This window comes from Myotis yumanensis, unplaced genomic scaffold (assembly GCF_028538775.1).
Source record: "Myotis yumanensis isolate MYYU_CA2020_CCGP unplaced genomic scaffold, mMyoYum1.0.hap1 SCAF_6, whole genome shotgun sequence".
Classification (NCBI taxonomy): Eukaryota; Metazoa; Chordata; class Mammalia; order Chiroptera; family Vespertilionidae; genus Myotis; species Myotis yumanensis.
In genome coordinates this window covers 31,642,707-31,669,880 of record NW_027223757.1, presented here as the reverse complement: position 1 = coordinate 31,669,880, position 27,174 = coordinate 31,642,707, and the positions used below count along the sequence as shown (strand labels likewise).

At 37.2% G+C, this 27,174-nt stretch overlaps 1 protein-coding gene across 6 annotated transcripts in view; it reads right to left on the bottom strand.

Moving 5' to 3' along the window:
- Positions 1-5,529: 5,529 nt before the first annotated feature.
- STXBP5 (syntaxin binding protein 5) overlaps positions 5,530-27,174 on the bottom strand; it is a 156,286-nt gene continuing 134,641 nt past the window's right edge. For all 6 annotated transcript variants that reach the window (XM_070417861.1, XM_070417863.1, XM_070417864.1 and 3 more), the window contains 5 exons: positions 25,561-25,930; positions 25,080-25,245; positions 22,349-22,460; positions 13,183-13,403; positions 5,530-11,224 (listed from right to left, as the gene is read on the bottom strand). In XM_070417861.1, the coding sequence (XP_070273962.1) occupies positions 11,183-11,224; positions 13,183-13,403; positions 22,349-22,460; positions 25,080-25,245; positions 25,561-25,930 (911 nt within the window). In that variant the 3' untranslated portion in view covers positions 5,530-11,182. The remainder of the gene's footprint in view (positions 11,225-13,182; positions 13,404-22,348; positions 22,461-25,079; positions 25,246-25,560; positions 25,931-27,174) is intronic.

Genomic DNA, 27,174 nt, shown 5'->3' with positions numbered 1-27,174 from the left:
TCTTGCAAGAGAGTGAAGAGTATTAGACGAGGACATTGGAAAGCATCTGGCACATAATAAAGGGGAGCTGGCTTCTCGTCTCTGTTCTGAACATGAAAGTTTCAGGAAACACTTACTACAAACAGGAAAGAAAGAATGGGTCCTACAGAAGGAATAACGTTAGAAAAAGCCACTGAATGCTCTGAGATGAGTTTGAAAGGGGGACAGTGGAGCTCTCAGGGCCTCTGGCAGGACAGGGGTGGGAGGATGAGTGATAGGCCCAGGGAAGCATGAAAGAAGAGGCATGGGAGAGGTAATTGTGCAGAGGAAGCTAAACATACACCTCTATTTCAAACCAGGGCAATTCATTTGGGAAAGTGAAATTGAAGCAGCACCCACACCAGATATTAAGGCTGGAGTGACCCATGCGAGAAGGGGAAGGCTGATCAGGGCAAAGTCAGAGTGACCACTGTGAGGGGGGAGGGTTAGGAGGGTGGCTGGGCACAGAGCTCCCAGAAGTGTCTGAAGATACATGTGGCTCCTCAGTCAGAGGAGAGAAAGGCCAGGGGGCTTCAGGTGGGTTCCAAGGGCACTGCTACAATGAACTGAATGGATGGTGTTGTCGAAGCCTAATTAAATATATTGGTAATTGATCTGAATATTAGGATTGGGGAATGATTTCTAGTTTATCTTTTAAAAATGAGAGATAAACCTGATCACTATTGCTCTTGGATTTCCCCAGTCATAGCTGCATGATCGGCTGTCGGTCATAGTGTGGGAATTCAAAAGAGGAGCACACATGGAGCAGAGACTTCACTCCCATCCTGAAGAAGGACCTTCATCCTGGTCCCGAGGACTGTACCGGAACCTGCCTTCAGGACTGCACAAAGAAAAGGAAGGAGCCATTGTTACCGCAAACTCTGTGTCTTTGGGGCACAAGCGCATTTGGCCCCCTTTTGAGTATTAGTACCAATGGGAGCAGCAAAAGCAGCAGCGCCTCCTCTGCACAGAGATCACTGCACAGCTCCCACGTCAGGAGGAGGCCTGCAGGCAGTTTTTGAATGGTTTCTCGTGTCATCAAATTGACCCAAGTTGGAAGGAAAGAAAACAAAAGGGCAGGTGTATTAAGGAGGCAATGTGACCTGCTTTTATTTCCTTCTTGTTAATCTCTTTTTCTTTTCTTTTCTCTTCTTTTTTCTTTTCTTTTCTTTTTTCTTCTTCCTTCCTTCCTTAAATTCTTTATTGTTAAAAAATATTACATATGTCTCCTGCTTTTGAGAAAGCCCTGGTCAGGGTGTGATGTCTTCTTGGAGAATTAACTTCTTGATTATGGAATACCCCTCTTGAACCTTGATTATCTTTGCTCCAGGTCTTTAAACCAGCACACAATACCCATTTCCTATTAGTTTACTCAATTGCAATTTCCACCTTTCTCTCGACAAGAGTTTCAAGTACGGATTTCAAGTCTTAACATGTGAAACTATTTCACAGACTAATGAGGAAATAAGACAAGAAACATAAGACTAAAATGATCACCTGTGGATTATAATACTCCAGTTTTTCATCTAAAAAGCTGAATTTAAATGTTCTCCTCTGAGTAATTAATTGGTGATCATGAACTAGAATGAGAATCTGATGACTTATTTCAAACTATCATTGTACTTGACCTCCTTCCATTGGCCCGATCCTTCCCTCTGACTCACACATATGACTGTGTCTTGTTTACCACTCAGGCAATCTTATTTAAATTAAACAGAGTATTAAATGTAGATACACAGTACAGAGTGTAAAGTCTTACACAGTTAATAATAAGCTTTCAGAAACCAGTCAAGTTTTCAGTACTGTCAGAAATATAAAAGGACAAATAAAATATTAGTCCCTTTAAAATAAAAAAAGAATTTTATATTTTATATTTATGGAGAAATTTCAAAAGAAATATCAGCAACTACTGAATAGGTATGACAGAAATATAGAGATATTAAAATTTAGACAAAATATGAAATATATAAAAATATATGTATGTGCATGTGGGTATATATGAAAGCCTATGCACATGTATAAACACATGATATATTTCATATTATACTCCTAACTGGTCTCACAAATATTAATTAGCATCTCCTACTTGACAGGTATTATGCCAGACACTGGAATTACAAAGATGGATAAGACAATCTCTTTTCTCAAAGAGCTCTTCGTCTGGAGAGGAAATGGATGCTGGACCACATTGTGCTGAAGATGCAACTAGGGGCATGAGGAAATGATTGTTGTAGCAGAGAGGAGGAAGCAATGAATTATTCCTGAGGGCAAGGAAGGCCTCCAAGAGAAACATGGCATTTCAGCTTGGCCATAAAGCTTCCGTGGGATTTTTCTCGGCTAAGAGCGCAATGAAGGGCACTCCAAACAGGAACAAGAGCAGGGAGAATCGACAGCAGGCATTGTTAGGGCAAGGAGGGACGTGAGGGGAATGGGTTTGGAATGGTTCATGGTGCCAGAATAAAGGAATGTGGAAGGTGGATGGTTAAGGAGCCATATTCAAGTTAACACACTGAACTTTAGTATAGGTTATTGGGGGAGCCTTTGAAAAGTTTAAAGAGCAGCTTATTTGGAGCTGGAATAAAATATATTGGGGAGGGAGGCAACTGAAAATGGGAGGCAATTAGGAGTGTTATCAGTAATAAGGCACCGAAGCAGAGGCAGTCCCTGAGCAGGGAGAAGGAAAGGATTCATTTGAGAATCAGCCCTGGCCGGGTGGCCCAGTGGGTTGGAGCATTGTCCCGTACACCAAACAGTTGTGGGTTCGATCCCAGTCAGGGGGCTACTGTTCGATGTTTCTCACATTGATGTTCCCATTCTCTCTCTAGAATCAATACACATATCTCAGGTGAGGATTCAAACACACTTGAGTATCATTTGTGAGGTAAAAAGGATGCATTGGTGACGTATGAGATGTGACGCTGAGGAAGAAGGCGCTTCATAAATGCCCAAGGTGGGGAAATGGTTTGATGTGGTCAATGGAATATTTCCTCTCCCCACATACATCACGTTTCCTGCTCGGGTAGCAAAGGCGCATCACTGACCCTCCTTGTCCTTACATCAGTGTTGTTACTGAAGAAACAAAGAAAACGTCACTGCTGCTGGGTGTGACGCCAGGGCAGGGGCATGGCCATGCTCACTTTTCTATCCCCAATATTCAGAATGCAATCAGACACATCCTGGTGTCCAATAAAGACCTGCTGAATGAAAAACAAGCTGACATTGAATTTCAAAGCGGAATTTTGGAGCGCATGGCATAGATCAGGTGTCCTCAAACTACGGCCCCTGGGCCACATGCAAATACAAATATTGTATTTGTTCCCGTTTTGTTTTTTTACTTCAAAATAAGATATGTGCAGTGTGTATAGGAATTTGTTCATAGTTTTTTTAAACTATAGTCCGGCCCTCCAATGGTCTGAGGGACAGTGAACTGGCCCCCTGTTTAAAAAGTTTGAGGACCTCTGGCATAGATGACAGCTTTGAGGCCAAAAAGGGTTTCTGATTAAATGGCAGCTTAGGTTGCATCATCAAGAGATGCAGCAGTTCAGGCCTAAACAGAAAGCATATAGAATGATCTCCTCTCTGCACACAGCAGATGAAACTCTTACAGGCTGGGGTGGAGAAAGATGACCGGGCTCTGAGCCTGACACCTGCAGGGATTAGCTCCAAGGAGGGTGGTGGACTGATGGAGCTCACTGAAGTGTGGCGGCCGAGAGGGGGGAGAAGTGAGGCTCCCCTTTCCTTCGGCGTTCAGAGGAGTTTCCCACACGGTGATGGCGTGACAGCAGAGATGCCCGGATGGCCTGGCCTGTCAGGGGCCTGAGAGAGCTCCTCAAGTGTCCAGCAACCCAGTGACACAGGACAGCATCTTACCTGAGACTCAGGAATGAGAGAGCTTAGGTCATTCCTTCTTACTGCCTATCTGGGAACCAGTGCCTAAGGGAAGAGAGGGGAGAGAGCATACTGAAGGTTTGGGCATCTTCAAGTCTTCAGAGACTATGCAGTGATTAAAAATTCAAAAGCAAAAGATCTATGAGAAGTGTTTGGGGTTATGAGTTTGATTCCTAAGTTCAGACAATTTTTATATTTATTTATAGAGATATTTTATAAATGATTCATGAAAAATATGTTAACTACACTATGACTGAACAGCAGAAAGTATTTACTCTCTTCACCAGAGAGAAAACATTAACATTTATAAATTTGAATGTATTTACTTAAAAATAATTGGCAGGCACTGGGATTCTGGTTGTTCTATTTTGAAAGGTAACTACATATTCATTTTAATAAGATCTTATATCTTGATGATAGTTGGCAATAAATGCATCCTGAGTTAGCTCCCTGGAGTAATACATCAGAGATAAAATTCACTTGAAACCAAAGATGCTCGTTACATTCAAACACATTTAAGTTCATTGATCTCCATTAATTACTTTACTAAAGACAATATACCAATTTTTTAAATCCTGATTACAGCAGTTTTAAAACTCCCGGATTTGCTGATCCTGATACACGATCTGTTACTTGTTCTTCCCTATTCTATTTCTGACCCGGTCTCTAAGGGACCAACATTTTTAAGGTCATAAAGCCTTGTGTTTGTGTGCTAATTTTGTTTTCTAATGATTTTCAGAGGTTATTTTATTATAACCCTACTAGTACTGTGAGGTAGGTAAGGCCAATATTTAGATCCTAGTTTTAAACATAAGCTAATAGGCAAACAGAAGTGAGTGCCTTGGGAAGGTCACCAGCATGGCTACCACTAAAAGACAGAATACTGGCCTTGCAACTCAGGCCAATGTGCTTGGCATTTAAAAGGAGCTACAGATGATGCCTACTTACAATAAAATTAGAAAAGGCAAATACAATTGCCTAACAATTAACCAATAGTCCCTCACTGAGTTTTGGTTATCAGAGGGAGTAAACTTTCCAATATACTAACCTCTGTCTGCTTCTTATCTAAGGCTTTATCCATCACGAAAATGAACCTTTGCAAGACCTTAAGTTTTCCCTTCTTACAGCGCGCTCAGACAATGTGGTGAGACGTGACTGCCACCATGTGGGCAGAACTAGTATATAGACTTCCATAATTACCATATTCTTTATTCTGAAATGCAATGAAAACAATGATTAAAAAATGAAAATCTGCTTTAAGTTTTATTATTTTAGATCCAGTAACATGATGTTCATTTTTGGTACAAGTTGTTGGACACTGATACATATTAACTAGCAAAAGCCTTGCTACTCCAAGTACCAGTATGTCCCACAGACCAGCAGAATCTGTATTATCTGGGAGCTTACTAGGGATGCAGAGCCAGACCCCACCCTGCATGCCCTGAATCCGAATCGGCATCCCCGAAGATGCCCAGGGGTTACCTGTACACACCACTGGCCGGTAAGTGTCATCTACAGCTGGCGTCTGCCCCCTTGACACTCATCCCCTATTGTGTCCCCACCCAATGTAGGGGCAGGTGACTTATTAAAAAGTTCAGATAGTTAAGAAAAATGCAGCTCGTCTTACTTGAATTACTTTATTAACTTGATGTTCCCTTTGCTTAGGTCAAATTAATGGATTAACTCCACAATTCAGAGAAAAAAAATTAAAACAAATTTTCCAGAAAAAAAGGGCTTATTTAGTTTCAGGAGAGATGAGAGTATTTTATTTTGCCCAATCAGAGCCCTTCAGCATAAAGAGACATTCATATACATATATATGAACATTTTCCAGAAACAGTAATTTATAATACATTTTTAAAATACCAGTTTAATGGTATTTATTTACAAAAATATCCCATTACCTAATTTTAAACCTTTTGCTGTGATGACAGTTTGTAAAGTACAGGAATGCAAAATAACTACAAAGTTTACCACACTTTTAGTGTTTGCAATAGTGCTTTTTTTGACTTTTTCAAATGAAATAGTACACAGAGATGGGTTGTTTTTTAATCGTATTTCAAATGCATATTCCAGCAATCACCTCTGAGATAGTTACTGGACTGAGCAAGATATAAAAAAAAGAAAAAGAAAGTGCAGCAACTGAACACTACCTGCATGTACAGTTTACGGTCGACACAAGCTAGAGCTCCACACAAGCATGCTGGCCCCTGAATGAGAGAAAAACTTCATCTTGCTCTTATAATAATTTTTGGTGATGCATTCATTTACAATGAACCAACAGTTTAACTAGAAAGCAAAATATTTTTCTGGTTCTAACTACCATGTAAAGCAGAGGTCACACCTAAAGTATCACGGTACTGTTTATTTACAAAAAAAAGTAATTAAAAAAACACGATTACCCTCTTTGCATTGCTTCCTATTAATATCAGTCTGCTGTCAACTCCTTACATTGTTTTAAGTTGAAGCAAAGTTTAAACAACACAAAATACATAGCAAAAATATTAAAAAAAAAAAAACTCGCAAATAGGATTCCATTGCCATTAGCCTATATCCATTTTAAATGCCTGAGCAAAATAACCTACAATAAATACTGATTTATTTACATCTCACACTATAAAATTTTAGTTTAAACTATGAGCCTCATTGCGAAATACTGGCAAAACTGATAATCATGATTTTTCTGATGTAAAGAGTGTAATAAAAAGAGCAATTAAATGTAGCCCTAAACTATTGTACTCAATGTGTAAATGAATTGTGCTCAATAATTTAAGACTATTAATAACCAAAGAAAGCAACGTGATAACCCTGATAATTGGGGAGTTATTAAAACCCATTTAATTCAGCTGAGAAAGGTAAGCTAAGGTTTCCCCTTTAATTTTTGTTGTTGTCACAACTATTTTTGCCCACAGAACCTTTCAAACTTGTTACAGTCATAAGATCATTAATATTCACAGGAAAAATAATCCCCATGGTACTTTATAAGAAATTGATCAGAGTGATGAAACTGTAATTACAGTATAATTAACAAAAGCTATAAACAGTATCTTCACATTCATTTTTAAATGAGAAAAAAAGATGGGCATAAATATCAATCCAAGAGACCAGAGACTTTAAAAGGGAAAAGGAAAAAACAGAGGACACTTAAGATAGAGGAGTGCTCTTTTTCAAACTAAATACAGATTAAAAATTCTAGGAATATTGATCAACAAATTCTATAAACTACAAAATAAAAACCTTCATTGACAAAAATACATAAACTCTGTTTTTATTTTTTGGAAATTTATTTTTAAAAAAGGTAGAAGAAAATACCTGGAAAACTATTTTAAATATATATATATTTTAAAACAATAGTTAAGGTAGGCATCCAACTTAGCAAGCTGCAGCTATTGAGAAAGATCTTGCAAAGATTGTTGTGGGCATTTTCTCCAAAATAAAGTTAATATTTGAAAATGCTCAATAGAGGGTTTTACATAGAAATAATCTCTTTCCTGTCATGTGTGAAGACTTTTGAATGATGTATGATTCTTTAAAATTAATTGTATCTCGATATGAGATACCAGTATTTCTTATTATAAGCGTGAAACATAACTTTTTTGTATGGAAAATATACATACTTTTTAAGTACTTTGACTTAAACTTAACAAGTTCACCATTTTTAAAATTAAAGAGTACATTTATAAAAATTCCATTTTAAAACTAAAAGTATATTCTCTAGCAGTATGTATAAATATAGCATGTTACTGGATGATCTTAAAACAAATCTGAAAGTGTTGCAGTAATTTTAAACCTAGAACACTGAAACGCACAGCAAATAATTTTACTTTTTATTCTTGAAAACTCTATTAAAGGTTTTAAAACTATGATCAGTTTAATTGTTTAAGATGCAGCTAGCAGCATACTCATGATTTTGGTATGTTTTTATACATATGTATCACTTGATTTGAACTGAGAAATGTGGATTAAATGATAAAAATTTTCATTACCTAAAAAAGTGCAGAAAAATTCAAGTTTAAAGTTCAGTGCTCTTTATTTTGAAAGAAAAAATAAACAAAATCCCAAAAGTTAAAACGTAAAATAAATCTTTGACACAAAAAAGTTACCTTTGGATATAGCTTTTCTAATGTCACATGAGAAAATGCCTTAAGCAAAATGTATATGGAATATAAAACTCAGGGTGAACTTTAAACTCCGTGGTGTCTTCCACATATTTTTCCTTTCCTCAGCTGTCTTCCCACCGCCCCCTATAACCCAAAAGTATGTAACACTTTCAGACTTGTTTGAAACACTTATCTACATGAAATAACTTCAGAGGTACCTACAATTAAGTTCTAAGCAAAAGAAACACTTTTCTTTAAAGTACTGTACTTAATTAAACTGTAATATACTACAGAGAACATAGACAAGTAGCAGCATTTTTTCACATCCATATAAAAATCAAATTAAGTTAGCAATAGTTCGGTTTTATATCTATAACCATTTTTGGAAACACTCTGTACAATTGAAATGCAAACCGAAGGGATTAAGATGATGCAAAACTTTAAATGGCTATAATACACAGAATTTGTCAGAATATAAGATTTCGAGTAACTTTCTAAGCAAATGTATTTGGATTTTAGTCTGAAGAGTGAAATGAACTAGATATATGGTACATACAGGGAAACCACTTCCTATTCACAGACTGCTAATCAATGAATACTTCAACGCTTTAGAGCCAAGGACAAATGCAACAAAGAATAATGTTTGAGGATATGAAGGAAGCACACGTAATCTTTCATTTTTCTAACATTTTCTACTTTGACTTTATTTTTTTTTGGTTTGTTTTCCTGAATTCTTGGCTTGCTGGTGACTATTTCTGCATTTAAAAAGAAAAAAATAGAGATGTTATCTCTCAAATTACAATAAATTCCCTGGGTTAGTTATTCCTGCAGACTGTCTCTTATCTACAGACTGAGTCAAGTATAACTTCGAGAAGCTTATTTCCTATTTTCAAAAATACTTCAAGCTTTCTAATCCTAAGTTTCTAGTGTGCTGTGCATAATTTGTAAATTTAAAAATGAAATAAAGTAACCCAAAATATTGGTTTAAAATTTTCTTATAAAATCCATCTCAGGTAAACGTATCTACTTCTCTATTTGAAAATAATTACAAGATTGGTTCATTTTATATACAACAGTAAAAATGAAGTGGATATACAATTAACACAATACAGCAAATTAGAGTTAATATGCCCTTCCACATGAATGGGTAATCGACCATTATATTACTTATTTAGTGCTTCTCAACTTCAAAATCTGTAACTATACCTTTAAAAAAGGGCCTAATACTTCCTGTGACATATGGAACAATGGGTTTATTAGATAATGTACAAAAATTAAACAATTTGTAAACGGCTGAATGTTCATCATACAGCTGACATTAACAAAACAGAAATATGTTATCAATAGATACTTTCTACAAATTCAAAAACTTTTGAAAAGTATTGTATCTTTAAAACATTTCTTTTGGCTTGATCAATTATCTCTATCACATATATTTAGTCCCTCTCCAATGATATTTAAAGTAAATTTTAATGTAAACTTTTGTATCCTGTAGTGCACATTATAAAAATGTAAACAAAAGGCATTATTAATGAAAAGAGTAAGAGGAAATGATGCATAACAGACTGCATGAAATTAGGGTGTTCTACATTACCTTTAATGATCACATGGAATAGAAAAACAACCATCATGTTTGCTATCAATTTGTGCTCTGATTATCTCAATGAAAAAAAGAAACTGGTTTTTAAACAAATTTTTATAGAAAAAAATATTTAAATTTCATTAAGTGTAATGCTTCTATTTTGCTTTTCCTTGATTGCTTTAGTAACAATCAATAATAATCTCAGATGCCGGCGTATGAGCTTACTTACTTCCAAGGTCTACTGAGTTGTCTCCTTTTTGTCTGCAATGCATTTTAGGAACCAATCTTTTACTGTCCACTGATGGTCTCATTGGCATTACATTCCAATACAGATATAATTTAGTTATAAAAAATGCACATATTTTCCTTTCCTTGGGCTTTTTAAAACCTTGAAAGGACATGTACAGATGTATAGTATACGTCTACAGAAAATATTTCGTAGGTCATCAGACTAGACTCTTATATAGATAATTATTGACAACAGATGCTTGTAGTTTTCCATGCGACAGCATGTGCACTAAGATTTAATTGGCTCATCACCTGAGTGTACTGGAACTATTAGCAAATCAGGGGCATTTAAAAAAGGGAGCTGAGCACTTTATTGAAATAATGAAACGTTTTTTTTTAAGCAATTTTAATTAAATAATGCAAAGGTACATTTGGTTAAACATTTTATAAAAATTCAAGCAAAATTAAAAACTTAGCCAATTTCAACGTTTCTACAAATTTAACCAGTAACTCTTTTGGTCAAATCCACCTTTAGCTGAATTAATGAGAATGAGGACAAAGGACACTGAAGTATTCTCCTCACCACAATGGAGGTTTTTCTCACTTTCCGCTCTGCGTAGCCACTACATGGAAACTCCCAGGATGATGAGCAGTCAGTCATGCTCTACACTTTTCTTTTCAACGAAAAGTGATGTATCACCTTGTTTTGCTTTTGACAAAATATGGACTAAACACAAGTATACAATGACAAGAATCCAAGAGTGGCCCATACACAAGTCAACCATGTGTATGTCTTTATTATTTAAAGCCCGCCATTCAGCTTATCTGCCTAAAGTTATGGTAACACACATTTTGTTTCTTTTTCACTAATGATACCGAGGACCAGTCTGTTTAAGGGAGGGAAAGTCCCAGATAGCTGTTTATAATTCAGTCAGTGAGACCAAACATAACCATTTCTGCTTCAGAGCTTTAACTTATTGCCTCTCCCTCAGAGGTGAAACACTGATGGCAGATGCAACAGCACAAATCTTTTGGCATATGACAGTTTAATACAGGAATGATCCAGGAATAGCCACGGCTCCTCAACATCCCCCTTGGTTTCTTCCTTTGTAATGTGCGACCTGCTTAGTTCCCAAATGGTCATCTCACAGTTGGCACAGACCATACACTCCACACTGAGTATGTGGACACTCCTCAGTAAAGCCACATGACTGAGGTAAAACAGTGCATAATTGTGCTAGGAAAGAACAGTATCCAGTGATGAACATCCTTTAATGTTAACTTTCCTAAAGTAAAATCAATGAAATGAAAAAGGAAAATTCTTTTTCCTTTTGGCTGAAGTTGAACTTAGTTGGATTTCTGGTGGTCAGAACTGGTACCACTTCTTATCTTTGTATTTCAACATCATCTAAAGGGGAGAAAACATAAAAAACATGTTTAAAAAATGCCAGAACAACAATATTTGTAAGTTATAACTGATTACTGTATTTTGCCAAAACTTACCATTCTGAAACATTCTCTAGTGTCACTGTATTATTTACTTCAAATTAACTTATAATGAAAGCAATAAGTAAGAACTGTTTCACTTAGAGAAAAAAGTCCATAACTATTAAGAACCAGACTAGAAGACCTTCACATTTCTTAGACACATGACATAATAAAATTTTGGCTCAGTGTTCTCTTTGGTGACCTAAGATAATACAAATAAGTTAATTTTCAGTTCTCTAATTTTAACTAGAAATAATGCTTAACCTGGAATGGCCCGGCTGGCGTGGCTCAGTGGTTGAGCGTTGACCTATGAACTAGGAGGTCATGGTTTGATTCCTAATCAGTGCACATGCCCGAGTTGCAGACTTGATCCCCAGTGTGGGGCACACAGGAGGCGGCTGATCAATGTTTCTCTCTCATTATTGATATTTCTAGCTTTCTCTCCCTCTCCCTTCCTCTCTGAAATCAGTAAGAATATATTAAAAACAAACAAACCTGGGAACAAAAGGTTAGAAATTCTACCATTACTGTCATCTAAAATTTCCTGAGCCAGCACTGCATGACACATTTTCCTTATATGATTTCATCTGGTTCTCAAAATAACTCCATGCATTAAGCATTATTATTCTCCCACTTTATAAATGAAGAAACTGAAGCTTAAAGGGATTACCCAAACAACACAATGGTGAAACTGGGGTTCGAGCCCACATAGTCTGATTCAAGAATCTATGATCTTAGCCACCTCAATGTATTTTCTTCCTTAGACTCTAAAATATGACTCAAGAATATTTGGCAGGAGGAAAAAGCTACCAGCTTGAGCTCTTTGCTAAATATTTAGTGTAGATATATTCTGAAATTGACTGAAATGTTATATGCTTTAGAGATCACAGTCAGGTGCAGGGTTATGTCAACAAAATTCTTGCCCTAGATCAAAGGCTGCTAGACTATCTCTGAGGTGTGTGGGCCTAGTACAAGGACTGACAAAGGACCTCTGATTCTCTTTGAAGCCCCGAAAAAATCTTTTCCAGGTCAAGTTACCTCTTTTATATATTCTAGGTGACAACATTCTTGAGCAAAAAAGAGATGATTTTTGATTGAAAAATTTATAGATCTCTTGCCGGCAGATTGGGTATTCAAACATAAAACCTTAATATGGATTTTTCAGACAACAAACTGAAAATGTCCTCAAGGTATAGGCAAGGAAGTGAATGTGTGAAGTAACCCAGTGTACAGCATCAAGGAACGGCAGACTTGTGTGTCAAGATGAAAAAAGTGTATTGTACCTAAAGGCCTACATTCAGTTTTTAAAGTGTACTGTGCTGGCCAATAAAGCCTATTTCTAAGAGGACCAGCTAGGAAGCGTACTTTATAGATTCCCTTTCTAAGCTCCACCATGACATCCTAGCTCTTCAAGATGAATTCACTGCAAAAATGCTTCTTACTACTCCTCCTGTCTGAATTGGTCTACAGACAGATTTAGTATTGTCTATTGAATAAAAGTGCTTGCCAGTACAAGTCATTTAAATTTACCTAAAGAATTAAGAGAGGAAAATTATTTCCTTCTCTAGGAGAAACTGGTAGTAGAATCTGAGGCATTTAGGAAAGTTAGCTATGTTACTGCATTCCGTAAGAAATAGTTGCAAAGAAAAGGTCTGCAGGTCCCTCAGATTTATAAACTTCAGTAAAAGACCAAAAGCTACTGAGACATATTCTTATAATAGTTCCCTCTAGTGGCAAAAATCAGGGATTTGCCATTGTACAGAGGATACACAAAAATTCATGTGCAGATATAAAATAGCTATAAAAATACAGTAATTTTCATACTTGTTTTACTGAGGTGTTTTGGGTTTTTTTTGTTTAAATATTTGCTAGACATACCTCATGAGCATGTTTAGAAAATGAATCTGCACTGGACAACATAGCTGTGGTTCTTTCTTCCAGGTCACCCAGTTTCTGCCCTCTTTCATCCAGTGCCAACCTGGCTCGTGCTAATTCACCAACGACTCCAGATGCTGCTCCTTTCACACCTTCAATGCCACCAGGACCAGGGATATGTTGTGCAAGACTTCTCGAAGCCTTTCCTGAGGACGATTCTCCAACTGAACAAATTGGTAAATGAAAGAGTAACTCAAAAAATGAAAATTTTACTAATGTAAAATCCTAACCCTAGCAGTTTGGCTCAGTGGATAGAGCATCAGCCTGTGGACTGAAGGGTCCTGGGTTCGATTCTAGTCAAGGGCACATGCCCAAGTTGTGGTCAAGGGCACATGCCCAAGGGGGCATGCAGGAGGCAGCCTATCAATAATTCTCTCTCATCATTGATGTTTCTATCTCTCTCTCTCTCTCTCTCCCTTCCTCTCTGAAATCAATAAAAACATATTTAAAAATGTTCTGAAAAAGTCCTACTACCTGATAGCACTAAAATAATTTTTAGATTGAATGACAATATAATTGCAATATTTATATATTTCACTTCATAGTTAATAGATGTTTTCCTTTTATTATGATGGTTTTAATTTTTAGATATTTTTTGAAACATGCAAAAAACAAATGTACATTTAAATACTGTACTCTATACATAACAGGATTTGTGCAAAGAAGGGACTGGCAAATTTTTGTTGAAATGAATAATGGGTATGCTGACACCAATTTATATAATAGTAAAAATTACCCTTAAGTGTGAAAAAAACTGAATATAAATTAATTTAAAGATATCTAAATTCAAATACATGGTTTTATTTATTTCATTTATTTATTTTAAATATACTTTATTGAATTTTTACAGAGAGGAAGGGAGAGAGATAGAGAGTTAGAAACATCGATGAGAGAGAAACATCGATCAGCTGCCTCCTGCACATCTCCCACTGGGGATGTGCCCGCAACCCAGGTACATGCCCTTGACCGGAATCGAACCTGGGACCTTTCAGTCCGCAGGCCGACGCTCTATCCCAGCTGTGGGCAAACTACGGCCTGCGGGCCAGATTCGGCCCGTTTGAAATGAATAAAACTAAAAAAAAAAAGAAAGACCGTACCCTTTTATGTAATGATGTTTACTTTGAATTTATATTAGTTCACACAAACACTCCATCCATGCTTTTGTTCTGGCCCTCCGGTCCAGTTTAAGAATCCATTGTGGCCCTCGAGTCAAAAAGTTTGCCCACCCCTGCTCTATCCACTGAGCCAAACCAGTTTCGGCTCAAATACATGGTTTTAAATATACAGATTTAATTTAGTTTATTTACTCCATGCTTTGTCTTAAAATACTATGCTTAAGGGCTTAGAAGTAAAGAAAAATAAAGAATTTATTCAGTATTCTATTTTAGGCTTCAAAAGTTATAGATATGTTACATCCCTTTCTTCCTCTCCACTTATATTGTCATTTACCAAATAGATCAAATTTTTCCTTCAAAAGATCTCAGGCATTCATTGTTTTGTTTCCCTTCCTTAGCCAGACCCTAACTACCTAGATTATTGAAAGTCTTAAATTCTGTTAAAATCTGCTATCATAGTCCCTATTCCCTCAGCATACATTTCTTTCTTTAGCAATATAATTCACATCCCATAAAAATCACCCCTTTTAGTTAATTCAAAAGGCTTTGCAAACATCATCACTATCTATTCCTGAGCATTTTCATCACTACAAAAAAAAAAACCATAACAAAACCAAAAAAAACCCACCCCAACTTTATCAGCAACCAATTTCCACTTTCCTCTCTTCTCAGCCCTTGATAATCAATTCTCTACATATTTTCATATTCTGAATACTTCATATGAATGGATTCATACAATATGTAGTCTGTTAGATCTGGCTTCTTTCACTAAAAAAAAAATGTTGTCAAGGTTCAAACATGCTATGGCATGTATCAGTACTTCATCCTTTTAAATGATTGAATAATATTCTACTGTATGGATTGATGACATTTTGGTTATCTACTCATCAGTTGATGGGCATTTTGAGTAGTTTCAGCTATTCTAAATAATGCTGATATGAACATTCCCACAAGATTTTGTGTGAACATGTGTTTTCAATTCTCTTGGGTATATATCTAGGAGCGTAATTTTGGGTCACATGATAACTAACTTTTTGGGGAACTACCAGAATTTTTCAGAGTTTATAGCATTTTACATTTTCACTGGCAATGTATGAGGGTTTCAACTTTTCTGCATTCTTAAGAACATTTATTATTGTATGTCTTTTTGGTTAAAGCTACCCTAGTAAGTGTGAAGTGGCAGTTCATTGTGGCTTTGATTTGCATTTCCCTAATGACAAGTGAAGTTCAGCATCTTTTCATGTGTATAATGGCCATCTCTATATTTTCTTTGGAAAAAATATCTATTCAAACCCTTTGTACACTTAAAATGAGCTACATATTTGTCTTTTTATTGTTGAGTTGTAAGAGTTCCTTATATATTCTGTATAGTAGATTCTTATCACATATATCAGATATATGATTTGCAAATATTTTATCACATTCTGTGGGTTGTCTTTTTACTTTCTTGATAGTGTTCTTAGGCTTTTAATTTTGATGAAATCCAATTTATCTATTTTTTCTTCAGTTGCTGTGATTAAGGTGTTATATCTGAGAAACCATCACCTAATCTAAGAAAAATATTTATACTTATGTTTTCATAAGTATAAATCTTATGAAAGATTTATACTTACGTTTTCTTCTAAGAGTTTTATAGTTTTAACTCTTTACATTGAGGTCTTTGATCCATTTTGAGTTAATTTTTGTGTATGATATGAGGTTGGGGTCCAACTTTGTTATTTTATTTTTTATATATATACTAGAGGCCTGGTGCACATAATTCGTGCACGGGTGGGGTCCCTAGGCCTGGCGGGAGATCAGGCTGATCAGGGCCCAAAGGCCCCAGCAGGGTCAGGAGAGGAGGTGATGGTGGCTGAGCCAGGTGCGGAAGGAACAGACACCAGACGCCAACACTGCCCTCAGCGCCCTGCCACTCCACGGTTCCCCGCCTCCCCCCACCCTTCCCTCAGTGCCCTGCCGCCACCGCAGGCCAGCTGGCCGGGGGAGTGATGGGGAGAGGGGCCAGGGGAGGTTTCGATCCCCAGTTTGGAACCTGCAGGAGGCAGCCAATCAATGGTTCTCTATCATTATTGATGTTTCTATCTCTATTTCCCTCTCCGAAATCAATCAAATATATATTTTTAAAATGCAAGGTAGGGCAAGTGAGCTACTGACGGGGGCGTGGGGGGGGGGGGGGGGCGGCATTTGAGATCTTGCTCACATTTCAGATAGGATAACATAAGGTGGTCCTCAGGGGGTGACAGGTGAGGAGTGAAAGTGGGTGGAGCAGGGCACTGCGGGGTGAGGAACAGGCTGTAATGACTGGGCATATCTGTGACAGTGACGCCAAGCATGTGTTGGGGCTATCGCTGACATCATTCATCCCCAAGAGGTTTTGATTCCGGATGGGAGGAGAAACACGAAGATCAGCAGGCCTCTCTTAGCCTAGAAGGTGACACGGATGGCTAGAAGGTGACGCGGATGGCTAGAAGGTGACGCAGGCGGCAGGAGCAGGCTGCCCTGCTTCCCTACAAATGTAAACATGCAGTATAACTGCACATGGACGTCAGTCACATGACCAAATCAATGCCCAACCAGCGCTGGTGGCTATGTCCTGCCACTCTCTGGCTGTGCTGCGGCGCTATTTGCTGGGGGGTCTGAAGCCATGCCCCTAAGCACAGGTAGTATGCAAAGGGGCAGGCAGGAAGCCAGAAGCTGGAAGCCAGAGCTGACCTGGTGCTATTGGCCAGGGAGGCCATGCCCCTAAGCACAGGTAGTATGCAAAGGGGCAGGCAGGAAGCCAGAAGCTGGAAGCCAGAGCTGACCTGGCGCTATTGGCCAGGGAGGCCGATGCCACACCCCCAAGCACATGTAGTGTAGGAAGGGGTGGGCAGAAAGCCAGAAGCTGTAAGTCCGAGCTGAGGCTGTCGAACAGCGCTACTTCTGCCATGGAGCTGTATGGAGAGCAGCTGTCAGTGCGACCGGCTTTGGAGTCAGAGGGGTTGCACTTCCTGCATGTCACTGGTGAGTCCCTATGAGCCCGCAGTGTGCCAGCCAGGCCATGTGGGGCCTGGGGAGGCCTTTCCCTCCTGGAGATGTTCTTCCTAGGGTTGCAGCATCAGCCGCTTTTTCCCCCAATTTATTTATTTTTATTGGAAAGCAAGCTCTGGGCTTGCGGTTCCTGGGATCCCTGGGCCATAGCATGCACCTCCAGGCCTCACTGCACCCACATCCCCCTCCTCCTTCGTTGAAGGCCAGGGCCCCTGGTGGTCAGTGCGCATCATAGTGACTGGTCTACCGGTTGTTCTGGTCGTTATACCATTATGGTCGCTGGGCTTTTATTATATAGGACTAGAGGCCTGGTGCACAAAAATTTGTGCACTGGGGGGGGGGGGGGGTCCCTCAGCCCAACCTGTGCCCTCTCGCAGTCTGGGACCCCTCGGGGGATGACCACCTGCTGGCTTAGACCTGATCCCCGGGGTATCGGGCCTAAGCTGGCAGTCAGACATCTCTCTGGCAGCCCTCGGGAGATGTCCACTTGCCAGCAGGGAGCAGACCGAAGCTGCAGTCGGACATCCTTAGCGCTGCTGAGGAGGCAGGAGAGGCTCCCACCACCATCGCTGTGCTGGCAGCCATCAGCCTGGCTTGTGGCTGAGCAGAGCTCCCCCATGTGGGAGTGCACTGACCACCAGAGGGCAGCTTCTGTATTGAGCGTCTGCCCCCTGGTGGTCAGTGTGTGTCATAGTGACCAGTCATTCCCAGCCTTTCTGCTGTTAGGGTCAGTTTGCATATTACCCTTTTACTATATACGATAGAGGCCTGGTGCATGGGTGGGGGCCAGCTGGTTTGCCCTGAAGGGTGTCCCGGATCAGGGTGGGGGTCCTGCTGGGGTGCCTGGCCAGCCTGGGTGAGGGGCTGATGGCTGTTTGCATCTGGTCACACCCCCTTCAGGGTGGGGGTCCCCACTGGAGTGCCTGGCCAGCCTGGATGAGGGGCTGATGGCTGTCTGCAGCTGGTCACACCCGCTTTAGGGTGGGGGTCCCCATTGGGGTGCCTGGCCAGTCTGGGTGAGGGGCTGAGGGCCATTTTCAGGCTGGCCAGCCACTGAAGCTCCCAGCCTCTCCTTTTTTTCTTTTATTTTATTCTGGGATTTATTTACCTTCTATAATTGAAACTTTGTTGCTGTCACTGCTCTGAGGCCACGGCCTGCTGAAAGCAGGTATCTGGGGTTTGTTTAGCTTCTATAATTGAAACTTAGTTGCTTTCAGAGCTCAGAGCCGGGCCGCGACAGGTGGGGAACCTTGGTTTCCTCCATCACTGGAGCAAGCAAACCTCCTGCTCACTTCAGCTGTGTGGCTGCCGGCTGCCATCTTGGTTGGCAGTTAATCTGCATATCGCCCTGATTAGCCAATGGGAAGCGTAGCGGAGGAATGGTTAATTACCCTTTTTGTCTTTTATTAAATAGGATTTTTATTGATTTCAGAGAGGAAGAAAGAGGAAGAGAGAGATAGAAACATCAATGATGAGAGAGAATTACTGATCACTGTCTCCTGCACACCCCCTACTGGGGATTGAGCCTGCAACATGGGCATATGCCCTGACTGGGAATCAAATTGGCAACTTTTCAGTGCATGGGATTATGCCCAACCAACTGAGCCATAGCAGCCAGGGCTGTTTCATACTTCTTGTGCTAAATTATTCCTAAGTATTTTACCTTTTGATGCTATTAAAAATAAAATTGTCTTCTTAATTTAATTTTTGGTTTGTTACTGCTAGCATATACAAATGCAATTTATTATGTTGATCTGTATCCTGCAATCTTGCTAAACTTGTATATTAGGTATAATTTTTTTGTGCATGTATCCCTGAAGATTTTCTATATGCAAGAACATGTCATTTGTGAATAGAGATAGTTATACTTCTTGCACTCAAATCTTCATACCTTTTATTTCCTTTTCTTGCCTAATGCTCTGGTTAAAGTCTCTAGTACAATGTTAAATAGAAGTAGTGAGACCCTTTGAATTCCTATGTAAAATTTAGAATAATTTACAAAATTTTACTTGGGCGGGGGGGGAGTGTGCATATATGTATATATACACATACATATATATGCATGTATATATGTATGCATGCATATATGTATGTATATATACATACATCAGTTTTGGGAGAACTGATGTCGTATAGTGAATCTCCTACTGTATAAATATGATGTATCTCTCCATTTATTTTGCTCTTTCACTTCCCAAGAGTTTTATAATTTTCTATTTTCCTCATGGAGGTCCTGTACATCTTTTGTTAAGATTTACTTCAAGGTATTGTTTTTAATACTATTGTGGTTGGCAGAATAATAGTCCCCTCCCACTCATCCAAAGATAATCATTCTCTAATTCCTAGAAATTATAAGATGCATTCTTATTAATGCCAATGGGTAATTTTTACAAGTCTCTCAAAAAATCCAGGGATCTTTGATCAACTTAAATCTACTCACCCTTTCCAATTCCCTTGATTTCATGCAATTTTGGGGTCATATTATTTATTTATATGTGTATGTGTATATACACTTTATAAATATTATATAATAATATTTATGTATTTATTACTTTCTTTCCAAAGCAGTGTTTCCTGTATTTATCACATTCCATAAAGGATTATTTTTTTCTCTAAAGTACATCCTTTAGAGTTGCCCTGAGTGTGGTGGCAAGGTTTACTTATCTGTCCATTTATCTAAAAATGTCTCATTCTTGAAGGATACTTTGAGTATAGAATTCTAGATTAAGTCTTCTGTCAATGTATAGAATAACATTGATAATTGAGAAGTTAGTCTCCAGCTTGTTAAAAGGTATCTATTATTTTTCTTTAGCTATCTTACAGATGTTCTCTTTGTCGTTGACATACTATATGTTCATTTGATATAACAAGCTTTGAATTTATAACAAAATATCCTTCTTGGAATTCATTAGGTTTCTTGAATGTGTGAAAAATTTCCAAGTATATCTCTTTAAATATAATTCTTTACATTCTTTCCTATTTACTTCTTGAGGAGGTCTAAACATGTGTCAGATCTTCCCCTACAACTTCTATTTCTTTCATCTTCTCCTTTGTTTTTCACATCTTTTTGTTTTTCTGTGCTACAACCTGGATGCTTTATTTTGACCAATCTTTAATTTATGTAATTCTCCTTTAGTTTGTCTAATTTGTGGTTATATGCATCAGCTAAGTTTTTAATTTTGTTTTTCTTAATATTTCAGTTCTCCAATTTCATTTGAGTTTTTTACACATTTATTGTATTGATTTTTAAAGTTTTCAGTTACTTGATAAATTGTTCAGGCATAGCCAAAACCGGTTTGGCTCAGTGGATAGAGCGTCGGCCTGTGGACTGAAGGGTCCCAGGTTCGACTCTGGTCAAGGGCATGTACCTGGGTTGTGGGCACATCCCCAGTGGGAGATGGGCAGGAGGCAGCTGATCGATGTTTCTCTCCCATCGATGTTTCTAACTATCTATCTCTCTCCCTTCCTCTCTGTAAAAAATCAATAAAATATATAAAAATAAATAAATAAATAAATAAATTGTTCAGGCATAATACTTATCCTCTTGAACATAACATGCATAATTATTTCACTGTCAATATTTAATTATCCCAATATTTAAAGTACCTGTGATCCTCATTTTTTTTTTTATTGATCATGGTTCTGATTTCTAGGGGTCTTGGTTATTTATGACTACATATTTGAAAAATTATTTCTAGAATTTATTTGAGGACTTGGATATGTCACCTTCCTTAGCAGACCATTCTCATTTGCTTCTGCCAGGTGCTAGAGACTTTATCAGTCTGTAAAAATCTTAACTAAAGTTGAAAGTTTTTGGCCACTCTGACAATTTGAAGCTGGGCTAAAAGTGTGTGTGTGTGTGGGGGGGGTGGTTGGGGGACCTGATTTAATTCCAGTTCATCTTGAATCTTCAGGTGCAGTCCTTTGGCATCCTTGCAAACAGGGAGATTTGTTTATCAGTGTCCCACCCTTGTCAGCACTGGGATCCCTCCATGCTAGTCCTAACACAGTTTACTCTCAGCCTCCTACTTCAGATCTCAAAATATTTCTGGGTAAAATTGGCCTCAGGTTTCCAAGCTTACTACTCTAGGTTCACATCCTTCTCCATGGATATTGTCCTTACTTTATTGTTAGCTCTTTGATGTTTAATAAAATTTAAAAAATATTGTTTTTAAAATCTGTATAATTATTCTTGGTGAGACGGTTATTCTAAATTAGCAATCCTAAATGACTTGAAGTAGAGTCTTCCTCTTTTTAAAAAAAATGAATTTAAAATGAACTAATCCTCATTTATCTGGTAAATTTTTAAATGTAAAATTGCACTGCACTGCTACTTACTGGTTTTTAATCTTACAGACTTTCTAATTAAACACAAAAGCAAAATTCTAAAATATTTTAGGAAAATAAGGAGAACAAAAGAAATGAAATTTGAGGGTAGATAATAGTTCCTACTACTTGAAAGATATGATAAAAAAATTCATTGATTCATTAGTTCATTCAAGGACCAATTTCTAATTTGTTCCCAATTATGTGGAAGGCAGTAAAAAAATCAGATCTTGCTATCTTAAATAACCTAAGAAGAATAGTTCTGGAGATTTTGTAAGATAAATGTTTAAGTTAAAACTTTTTCAAAATTAAGGTCATCAATTAAAGTCAATTATAGAATTAAAATAATAATGAAGATCACATTTAATAAGACTACTTTCTAAATTATTCATATCAAGTTGTGAATACTCATTTTAGCTACCAGAAGCTATTCTGATTTTGGTTCCCTGAGTAAAATAGTTCCTGGTTTGGGTTAGAGCAACAGAAAATAATTTCATGTATATTGCTAAAACATGAATATGTTAATTGTTGTGACCAAGACAAAAAAGGTGAATATAATACATACATGTAAAAAAATTTATATGGCTTGAATGTTTATGCTTTAAGATATATTACCCAAATTAAATAAATCAACTTACATAGTTCTTCTCTATCAAGAGACTGTGCACCACCTCCAAATAAGCCTTTAAAGAATCCCCTGTTTGGTGCTTCAGGTGTTTCTACAGGAGTGAAGAGTTCACCCAACATTTCCTTTAAAATCCAAACAAATTGTAATTGTTAAAGTTTCAGGGAAACTAAACTACATTTCATGAAATTATCACTGTAATCTCTTTAACTTAATATTATAACATTATCTGCTGAGATTTAAAAACAAGAGCACATTTCAAATGATCAGACCCAATACATACCAACTTAGTCAAACAGTAAGTTATTAAAACTAAATTGACTAAGACTGACTTGCTATTTTGGCTAGATTACTTTCCTTATATTTCAAGCAAAGATGATATTCCTGCTTAAACTGGAAGATTCCAACCTTTGACAAAATTTTCACATAACTTTTATAATTAAGAATTGGTAACTGTATACTTAGTTTTTCTTCCATTAGAAAAAAGAAAAGCGACTAACAAGTTAAAAGCCTAGTGTAACGATGATGAAATGCAGTTTTGGAATTACTACCTTCAGCTGAGTCAGAAAATTAGTAATTCAGAAAGATACACCAACTTATTTTTTATAAACATATGCTAGGAAGAGAATTATGCCAACACACACATGGAATTTCAGAAATATGGCTGGGAGATGGAAAAGCTTCCTATATTGTCAGTTTTTGAAATTACTATCAATGTTCTTCTGAGCACAGAAACGGCAAAAGCCAGAGACAAAGGTTACTAACATGTTACTGACTTTGTAGATAACACAGAGGAAGAGGAGTTTCTGTAAGAGAAGGGTAGTAACAACATTATTTACGAGGCAGCTTTGAAAAGCTCCAGAAGCAAAATAAAAGTATAGTGAGGCTGTGGGATTGCAATGAAGAGAAAAAACAAACACAGTATTGGTTCCTGGTACCAGTCCTGCTGTACTCTGGTATTACATTATTATAGCTGGAGCTAAAGTATTTATTTTTTTTAGAGTTTCTTTCTGAGTGAAATCATATGGTTTTTAGCTTTTTCTAACTGACTTATTTCACTCAGCATAATATTCTCAAGGTCGATCCATACTGTCGCAAATGGAAGTATTTCATCTTTCCTTATGATTGAGTACTATTCCATAGTATATATGCACCACATCTTCTTTATCCAATCGCCTATCAAAGGACACTTTGGTTGTGTCCATGTCTTGGCCACCTTGAATAATGCTGCAATGAATGTAGGGGTGCATATATCTTGTGAATAAGTGTTTTTAAGTTTTCTGGGTAAATACCCAGAAGAGGGGGATTGATGGGTCATATGGTAACTCTAATTCTAATTTTTTGAGGAACCACCAAACTGTTTTCCACAGTGATGTACCAGTTTACATTCCCACAAGCAGTGAACAAGAGTTCCCTTTTCTCCACAACCTCTCCAACACTTATTACTTGTCTTGTTGATAATAGCCATTCTAACAGGTGGTATCTCATTGTAGTATTGATTTGCATTTCCATAATAGCTAGTGAAGTTGAGCATCTTTCTATATATCTGTTGAACATTTGTATTTCTTTTTGGGAGAAGTGTCCGCTCAGGTCCTCTGCACATTTTTTAATTGGATTATTTGTTTGGTGTTGAGTTGTATGAGTTTTTCAGTTTGGATATTAACCCTTTGTAGGAGCTGTTGTTCGCACATTTCATTTCCCATTTGGTTGGTTGCCTTTTTGTTTTGCTGGCAGTTTCTTTTGCTGTGCAGACTGATATTATTTTTATCCTAATTTTAAAGATGATGAAACTCAGAGCCAGTTAAGTTACTTGTCTAAGGTCACATAATTCAGTAATTAGCAAGGCTGGGACTTAGATTCAGTTTTCTTGACTCTAAAGCTCATGTTCTAAAAATAAGCTACAAATTCCAATTTACCAACAAGTAAAATAGGGCTAATTAATTGCAAAAACTTTCACGATAAATGTTTTTTTTCCTAAATATCAAATATCAATTAATATTGTAGCTCAGTATTTCAAGAGCAATTATATTTTAAATGGTGAAACTAAAATAATCATTTCTAATATATAAGCAAGCACACAGGAACTTAAATAATTGAAAAAGACATGGTTTATATTTAAAGAATTTATTTGTAGTCTCTCACTACAGGGTGTCCCAAAAAAATGTATATACACTTTAATAGCTGGTTTCTATTACATTTTGAAAATGAAATATATTTTAATAAACACTGCCTTTGTAATTATTCAAAGTGTGTATACATTTTTGGGGGGACACCCTATAGATCAGCAACAATATTCAGAGGAAAACTATCAAACCTTATTTTTCACATCCTTGCAACTACAGAGAAGGGATGACACAATTTGCCCTAAAACAGAATTATTTTCACATTAGCAATACCTCTTTAAAAAGAACTTTTTTTTGGTACATGTGAATAATAGATATTTATCCTATTTAGAGAGTAGACATAAAATGTATGTAACATTTCATATATATCTTTGCCATCACAGGAGAGAAAAAATATGGACCAATGAGATGAAGTCCCTCTTATAACAAGAGCCTGATGAAGACACTTGATCACATGTGCTCTGAAAGTCTTGATAAAGGCTTTGGATGTTCCCACACAGGCTCATATGTACATTCCTTTGAGTGTAAGGGATATTATAAAGGCCCTTAGAGAATATTTCACCCTGGAATGCTATAGTAATAGCATTCCAGTAATGCTATAGTAATATTTTTGTTACTTACCTGAAGATTTTCACAGGTCTCTTGGCTGTAAGTGAGCCTCTGGATTTCTGTAGGTGAAACAAGATATAATGCTTGTCCATTGTTGGTGAAGCAGAACGTTCTGGCTATCCGCATATTGGTAAGGGGCAAGTAATACACATCCAATAGAGGCCTTAAACTTGGCAAACTTGAGAAAAAAAGTAAAAGCTAGTTAATAATAAACAAGGTTAGGTTTTAGTTTTAAACAAAGTATTATAGAAGGAAAAAGTGGCAGGGACACTATAAACCTTATGATTTAGTGCACTTGAGTGGGAGATAAAACAAAACTGATTTGTATTCCTCATATACTTGCTCACTATTAACTGAATGGAATTAAATTCTCAGTTTATAAGACTTTACTGGTAAATAAATAAAACAATTTCTTTCACACTGAATATCATTCTGTAATGCTATCTTTAGAGAGAGAAAATATGGTGTGTTTAAAAAATAACCTAACTCCTACCTAAAAGTCATAATATGTCCGTTGGCACAGAAGCAGGCAAGGCAGATACTGTTACTCAATGCCACAATATCTCCCCGAAGAACAAACGAGGTCTCTGTAATGTTTTGCTTATAAGCACAGTTCTGAGTTGGCAGTGAGATTACTTTTGCTTGCTTTTCAGAACATATCACTGCATACTGGTTTTCACTAATTTCCTGAGAGGAGGAAGGGGATACAGAGACTGGCCGCTTTTTTTTCAATTTCTCCTTTTCATCTTTTTCTTCAGGAACGTTGTGTTCTCTCCAGGATTCATAGGCAGGTGGCACTAAGCAACCTGTGGTGTCCAGGAATGCCATTCTCAGGATCCCTCCTTTTAACCTCAATATAGTACCTAAAATACATAATTTTAGTAGATAACAAATATTTCAATCCACACAGTAAATATGTTTATTCCAACACTGATACATAATAGACACTAAACATATAGAATATACTAGAGGCCCGATGCACGAAATTCGTGCAAGGGCCTTGGCTCTGGCCCCCACCCGCTGCCGCTGCGGCCAGGGGCCTCTGCCACCTCTGCCTTGGCCCCCATCCGCTGTGGCTTTGTCTGCAAGGAAGGACTTCTGGAACGACGTCCAGTCTAATTAGCATATTATGCTTTTATTATTATAGATACTAAACTGAAATTGGATCCAAAATTAAGATATTTGAATCTGGAAAAGGTATCAATATTACATGCCCCAAACAGATAAGTGCCACCAAACAGATAAATGTTGGGATGTCTGGACCTATGTCTTCTCTCATACCTGACAAATATACTACCAATGAATGTGAGAGCAAGTAGATGGCATGTAGAGCTACACTGTCCAATGTGGCAGCTACTAGCCACATGCAGCTATAGGGCACTTAAAATGTGGCATGTCCAAATGATGGCATGCTGTGAGTGTCAAATACATGCCCATTTGAAGTCTTAGTACAAAAACAAATTAAAAGTAAAATATCTCTATAATTAAAAAATACTGATTACATGCTGAAATGAAAATATGTTGGATATATAGAATTACATAAGATGTCATTAAAATTAATTTCACCTGTTTTCCACTTTTTTATATGACTACTAGACAACTGAAAATTCTGTATGTTGCTCATATTGAATAGACAGTGGTAATCGACAGAGCCAATGAAAAAAAATTTTGCACATATTTCTAAACATTACTTCACAAAATCAGAATTACCTTTAAAACTATTTAGCAGTAAATGTCAAATACATTCAAGGTATTATTTTTGTCAATTATAGTCTTAATTTAGGAATATTTCTTTACTTGTTTTAATTAATGGGATTCCCTTTCCCCTATATACTTGGAAATGAAAATGTGCTTTATGCCCATTCCTAAGTAAGCTAAAAGATAGCATTGATATTAATGATTTAGAAACCAATGGAAGGGAAGGTGTTGAATTGACTTAGCATTCCAGTTCTTATTTTAAAAGATTTTTCATATTATATTACTTTATACTTATACAAAATTTTCATAAAAAATTTTTCACAAAATCCTTATAAGACAAATATTGTTTCCTTTCTTCTTTACATATACTATATATACATATATAGTATCCCAAAAAAATGTATACACA